We start from the raw sequence: 6,095 nt of genomic DNA on the forward strand, positions 1-6,095 counted from the left end.
GTGTAATTGCCATTAGATGGACTTATAATAGTTAAAAAATGAAAAAATGAATGAATGTCAGTGGGAGTCCTTGGCCTTGTTGAAGAGGCCAGTAGCAGATGGAAAGAAACTGTTCTTATGGCGTGAGGTTTTGGTCCTGATGGACCGCAGCTTTCTGCCGGAGGGAAGCAGCTGGATTAGGGAGTGGCCAGGGTGGGAGGGGTCGGCCACAATCTTCAGGGGGTCCAGGAAAGGGTCTGTGATGGATTTAAGGTGTGCCAGCACAAGGCGTTCAAAAGACTTCATTACCACAGAGGTCAGGGCGACGGGTCTGTAGTCATTGAGTCCTGTTGGCTTTGGCTTTTTGGGCACAGGGATGATGGTGGAGGACTTGAGACAGGCTGGCACATGGCATGTCTCCAGGGAGGTGTTGAAGATGTAGGTAAACACCGGAGACAGCTGATTACAGTGCTTGAGGGTGGCAGGAGAGACAGAGTCCAGTCCAGCTGCTTTGCGGGGGTTCTGTCTCTTGAAAAGTCTTGAAAACAGTTCACCCTCCTGAATAGAGAGAGTCGTCACTGTGGAGGAGAGGAGGTTGGAGGCCACATGGGTGGGAGGGGGTAGATCAGGACAGTCCAATTGTCTTTCAAATCTACAGTCAAACTCGTTCAGGTTGTTGGCCAGGCAGGAGTCGTTAATGAAGTGGAGGGCTCTGGGCTTGTGGTTGGTAATCTGCCTGAGCCCTCTCCAGACAGAAGCAGAATCAGAATCAGAAAGGGATTTATTCGCCATGAAAGTTTGCACAGACAAGGAATTTGCTGTGGCAGGAAGGTGCATACGTTAGCAGAGAACTGGCGCTTCAATCTCACCGCGTCTCTCACCACCAACTGGAAATGCCCAACTGAATCACCAAAAAAAAAGTGAACTAGAGCATGAGATGCCAAGAATGAAAGTATAAAGTCGATGTTATAGTTAAGACTAAACCCTCAGAGTGACACACTCTGAAAAATGAAGATTGTCGATCAGTTTGATAGTTCTTCTTCACTTCATCCCAGGTGAGTGATTTAGTTACAGATGTGCTTCTGTGCTGTGGTCTGAACCTGCTGGATTCTTTGATGTTTGTACAGAACATACTCTCACCTTGCACATAATGTGCCGTTCACCACTAGTTTTCCTTGATTGGAGTCAAAACACTAAAAACTACAAACAGAATCAGGTGAAAATACAAGAAAAATATTTTTGGGTCTGTTTATTCTTAATTCCCAATGTAGCAATGTAAACAATACCTATAATGAATCTTTGGTTGTTTGTTTTTCTTCCTGGCTCTTTTCAGTTTGAACCTAGGTTAAAGCTACGTTTTTCCTTTCTTTTCAGGTGTGGTTCAGGCCACACAGAATTGCAGCTTCATAGTGATGGAAGGGTCCAACATCACCCTGAACACAAACATAACAAATTCAGACAACAAATCGATCTCATGGCTATATGACGGAAAATTGATTGCTACAAACAGCAATGGCACAGTTTATCTGGCTGAAAGAAGCAGGTTTTATGGGAGAATAAGACCACACAAACATAGTGGGTCCATCACCATCGTGAATATGAAGACCAATGACTCTGGGGTCTTCTCTCTCCAGATCTTACCTGATGGTTCTTACAGATATTTCAACATAACAGTCCATGGTAAGTTTAATACAGCCTCTCTCTCGCTCTCGCTCTCGCTCTCTCTCTCTCTATCTCTCTCTTTCTTTCTAACTCTCTCTCTTTCTCTCTCTCTCTCTCTCTCTCTCTCTCTCTCTCTCTCTCTCTCTCTCTCTTTCTTTCTAACTCTCTCTCTTTCTCTCTCTAACTCTCTCTCTCTAACTCTCTCTCTCAGCCTTACCATCCTCATTATGTGATAGTAGGTTTAACGTAGCCTTTGTATAACCAGCCCTGGTTTGTAGTCTTAAAATGATTTTTTTAACAGTATCAATAGTACTACAAATATATTTGCTAACTTCCCTCTTTCATGCTTCTATTCAGGTAAGAACTCAACTGACGACTTTGCGAAGAGGGGGGTAAAGGTGGGTGAGACCACCACTCTGGAGACTTATACTAACCTGTGTGATGAGTCACATTGTCAGGATTATAATATTCTGTGGACGTACAGTCCCAATATTCTACAAATCTTTACTCCGATTGCAAGCTGGAAAAACAACATCAGCAAAACGGACTACAATGATCTCTTCAAAGATACACTGCAGGTGGACCTGGGCACTGGCTCTCTGACTCTGAGAAACATCAAACATAATCAGAGTGGCTATTACCATGTGGAGGTGTTAAAGACCAGGCAGCCAGAAAACAACAGTCTCTATGACGTCATTGTTTATGGTGAGTGTGGAATCACTGGTCTGTCCAGTATGAGTCTGGTGACTGAAAGTCTTGTTTTCATCAGTTTTTAGTGACCAACTGTCCTTGTTCTTTGGTGTCTCTCAGATGAAGTGTCTCGCCCATCCATCCACTCCTTCCTGAGTCTGTCTGCTGACAGAGACACCTGTACTGTGGAGTGTTCTATGGTGAACGGGAGAGATGTGACCCTGTCCTGGTACAGAGGAAAGGAGAAACTCAACCAGACCAGCAGTCCTGATCTCTCCAGGGTCCTGTCTCTCCCTCTGGAGATAAAGAACCAGGATGGAGACACCTACAGCTGTGTGGCTGAAAACCCTGTCAGCAACAAGACGTCCAACCTCAACAAGACAGAACTGTGTCCAGGTCTGCTGTTTCTGCTGTTCTGTTGTTCTGCTTTAGGCTCTCTGGGTTACAAACACATTTTTATTGTTATTTTACTGTCCCAAGTGAAAAGGCACAAAAAAATTACTTCACAAATCATTTGGACTGTTAAGGTTGTGTACAGCAGTCAGGCTAATGTGTATTATTATACCCGTGAAAATATGACAATAACTATGACTATTTTTCCCCAGATCCTCCCAGCCAAAACATTACGATGATTGTTGTCGGTGCTGTGATAAGTTCCCTATTCTGTTTGATCTGTGTGATTTTGGGGATCTATGTGTTATGCAAAAAGTTGGGTAAGTAAACGTGTGTATGATTGTCTTCGGAAACTTGACGGCCTAAACTCAGCCATAGATTTATATTTATAAAAGTATGTTTGTGAACACAGCTGCACGGAGGATCTGAACTGAACTCTATGAGTCAACTGCGTCATCCTGAAACAAACCCTTCATTGGTGAAGCACAGCAACAGTCTTCTACACAACACTCACTATTAAAACACTGTTTACACTGCAAGATGGAACAGGGGAGAAGGAGACAAAGAGAGTTAGGGAGGGAGAAGGAGAATAAGAAAGAGAAGGAGAAGAAGAAGAAGGGAGAGAAAGAAGAGGAATGGAAAGCATGGAGGAAGGAGAGGTAGAGAATAGAAGGGGGGGGGGGGGCGAGAGGTGGAAGGTGCTAGAAAGATACTTAGGGACAGAGAAGAGGAGGGAGAGAAGGAGGAAACAAGAGAAAGAGTGAAGAATAGAAACATTGTTGATGATGTGTCTCCTTACTGACCTGTGTCTCTTCTCTCTGGTAGGGACGCTGCTATGGCAGCACCGATGACATCAGCACTGACAACACTGACAACAGGGAATCAGAAACATAGAAGACAGACTAGATCGTTTTGTTTTTGATCAGTGTGGCTTTTATCATCCAATTGCTTTTGATTAAGTAAAATATTTTTTGTCAATACATCAGACGTGTACAACGTTTTTAAGACATTCATGAAACTGACTTACAATTCTAAATATGAGTTTCTGGTACAATTTATTGCTAATCTAATATTTTGTTAACTTGTCAACAAGAACACAAAAGGGTCATTGAAAGGTGGGTGCAAACATTTTTCTCTGAACAGGTGCATTCAATTGTAATGTTTACTTGTATCCATTTTGTTTCTTGAATAACGACTTTCGAGTTTCCTAAGGTTGTTTTGTGAGTTGTTATTTTTCCACTGACAGTACATCTCTCCCACAGCAGAGAGATTCCTATTCAGCTTCCAGACGTCAGTGTTTTCCTGTAGTGTTGCTCTCAGTCGTGTCTGTGTGTGATTTTAATAAACATGTGATGGTTATTGAAATGTGTGTGTGTGTGTGTTTTACTGTAAGTAGATTGTACAAAAATGTGGTCATGTTTAGTGCTTGACACCCACCTAGTGGTAAGCAGCTTGTACTACGGTGCTGGGTGAGAAATGCTGTGAGGTCTGCAGTATTTCACAACAGGAAATTAGTGTGGTTCCTGTTTATAACAAGTCTAGCTCAACTCTTACTTTGTCAGTCATCGCCGAACACCGATTGGCTGAGGAGGCCTCGGCACGGGTGATGTCATCGCCGGCCCTTGGCATTCTGTGTCAAGCCCCGCAATGTTGTGAAATGGTGGTGGCCATTTTGGAAAGTGAGGAGACTTAAAAATGAAGAGGAGGGGTGGGATGGGTTCCCTTACAATGTTACACACTCAATACTAAAACTGTAATCGGAGGTTATTTGAACCCAGAACCCTCCCATACAAACAGAGACGTTCTACAACTGGGGAAACTGTCTGTTTCTCTCCTGGAGAGCGGGAGCCTCGTCTTCAGCCAGACAGAACTAATAGAACACGGAATCAACGCTTCAGAGGGTTCCGTGTCCCATGAGATGTGCCAGCCCTTTGGAGTTGGGTTCCAGAACGATCGTGGTGTTTGTGTGTCCAGCTTCATCTACACGAGCATTCAAGAGTCTCTGGCTGCTCTGTATGTGTTCCACATGTTCACCCGCTACAAGAGGAATGCACTGCTCAAGCCTACACTCCTAGACAGACTGATTAGACCGTTCAAGAGAGCAACGCTATTTAACCTGTACAAGATGGCAGAAGACAAGGTCTTAAACTACAAACATGGCCGCTATGACCTCTTACTCCGCTTCCTCCTCGGGCTCTCTGTCACGGCCCATCAGGGCCTCCTAGGGCTGGGGTCAAGGTTCATGGTTGAGGAAAAGGTCAGGAGCTTCAGTTGGTCGAGGGAGGTTGAGAGGACAGTAGGGTATATTAGGGAGGTCCTGGGACAGGAGCCATACCCCCAGACCGCCCTGGCTCTCCTCCGCGGTCTGGCTGAGCTGAGAGAGCCCTCGCTGGGCATGGAGGTGAGACGGTACCTGGAGGTCTCCTCCAGATAGGGGTTCATCCTGGAGCCGGACCAGAGTTTGGAGCTAGAGCATCTGCTGATGCTGGGAAAACAGGGCGAGGAGGGAGAGGAGGAGGATGGGGAATATGAGGAGCGGGAGGAACAGAAGGAGTAGGAGGAGGTGCAGGAGGGAGAGAGATGAATAAAGAGGTGGGGAGGAGAGGGTAGAAGAAGGATGGACAGACGGAAGCTAAAGCTTCACTATATGACTCGTCTGTCTTTCAGTTGGTATTGATCTAGTTTCATTAACCACAAAGTGACTATACACAAAAACACATTTGTTTAGAAGACACGTCACACAAGGTAATGAGTAACTTGTTTATTGCTGAAATTCTTTCAAGACACTCAAGGTCACACATGTTGGATCATCTCCATGGTCACCGCCAGGTCTATGATTGGGACACAGCTGGGGTCTTGCACACCCATCGGTAGGGTATCTCACAAGGCTCGTCATTCCATGAGTAGAAATGAACATTCCGGATGGTCATTGGAAGTTGGTTGAACACTCCGCAGTGCTCTCTCATATCAGCGTTGTTCGGTTCTCCCTGTCTCCAGAATCTAGACAGAAACAAATAAAGAGACAAATACAGAGACAGATGAGAGACTGCAAAGAGAACTTGTGACCTTTGGTAAGACTTTTTTCAGATTTGTCATCAATATACAATATTTAGAAAGCTGGAGCTTGAAAGGTTTTTGTAAATCATGGTGCTTGTTGGAGGATTTTGTCCCAGCCACAGCTGCACCCGTTTAGAGATTGCCTTGCCTGCACTCTCCTGCACTCACCTGTGACTGAGTTTTAAATTTAAAAGATATTTGACATATTTTGATCAAACTCACGTTTCAGTCAGTTTCGGTCTGGTTCCGTCCACCCATTTCCAAACCCCTTCTTGTTCTGTGTCAGTCAGACCCATCCAGAATTTTTGATTGAA

General features: G+C 44.7%; 2 protein-coding genes across 3 annotated transcripts in view; one reads left to right on the top strand and one right to left on the bottom strand.

Moving 5' to 3' along the window:
- Positions 1 to 925: 925 nt before the first annotated feature.
- LOC124484764 (SLAM family member 5-like) lies at positions 926 to 4,080 on the top strand. Of its 2 annotated transcripts, XR_006958002.1 has the most exons (8): positions 926 to 1,034; positions 1,354 to 1,659; positions 1,999 to 2,346; positions 2,452 to 2,727; positions 2,937 to 3,044; positions 3,137 to 3,202; positions 3,550 to 3,839; positions 3,987 to 4,080. XR_006958002.1 is itself a non-coding variant. In XM_047045855.1 (7 exons), exons 2-6 carry the CDS (start codon positions 1,392 to 1,394, stop codon positions 3,151 to 3,153), a joined length of 1,017 nt encoding a protein of 338 aa, XP_046901811.1. In that variant the 5' UTR covers positions 926 to 1,034; positions 1,354 to 1,391; the 3' UTR covers positions 3,154 to 3,202; positions 3,550 to 4,080. The 2 variants fall into 2 exon arrangements, 1 of the variants encoding a protein (XP_046901811.1); XM_047045855.1 differs by having other exon boundaries at positions 3,550 to 4,080.
- Positions 4,081 to 5,462: 1,382 nt separating this feature from the next.
- The window catches only part of LOC124484496 (C-type lectin domain family 4 member G-like), a 2,607-nt gene continuing 1,974 nt past the window's right edge, over positions 5,463 to 6,095 (bottom strand). The window contains exons 5-6 of the mRNA XM_047045422.1: positions 6,004 to 6,095; positions 5,463 to 5,724 (exon numbers count right to left, since the gene is read on the bottom strand). The exon at positions 6,004 to 6,095 is cut by the window's right edge and continues 21 nt beyond it. Of these exons, the coding sequence (XP_046901378.1) occupies positions 5,556 to 5,724; positions 6,004 to 6,095 (261 nt within the window). The 3' untranslated portion in view covers positions 5,463 to 5,555. The remainder of the gene's footprint in view (positions 5,725 to 6,003) is intronic.

This window comes from Hypomesus transpacificus, chromosome 22 (genome assembly GCF_021917145.1).
Source record: "Hypomesus transpacificus isolate Combined female chromosome 22, fHypTra1, whole genome shotgun sequence".
NCBI lineage: Eukaryota > Metazoa > Chordata > Actinopteri > Osmeriformes > Osmeridae > Hypomesus > Hypomesus transpacificus.

What these genes read in the sequence shown, in the direction of transcription:
- LOC124484764 (XM_047045855.1), top strand. Translation starts at nt 1,392, where the DNA reads ATGGAAGGGTCCAACATCACCCTGAACACAAACATAACAAATTCAGAC. An exon ending in TTTCAACATAACAGTCCATG is followed by an intron (nt 1,660 to 1,998) that starts GTAAGTTTAATA and finishes GCTTCTATTCAG; the next exon opens with GTAAGAACTCAACTGACGAC. An exon ending in CAAGACAGAACTGTGTCCAG is followed by an intron (nt 2,728 to 2,936) that starts GTCTGCTGTTTC and finishes ATTTTTCCCCAG; the next exon opens with ATCCTCCCAGCCAAAACATT.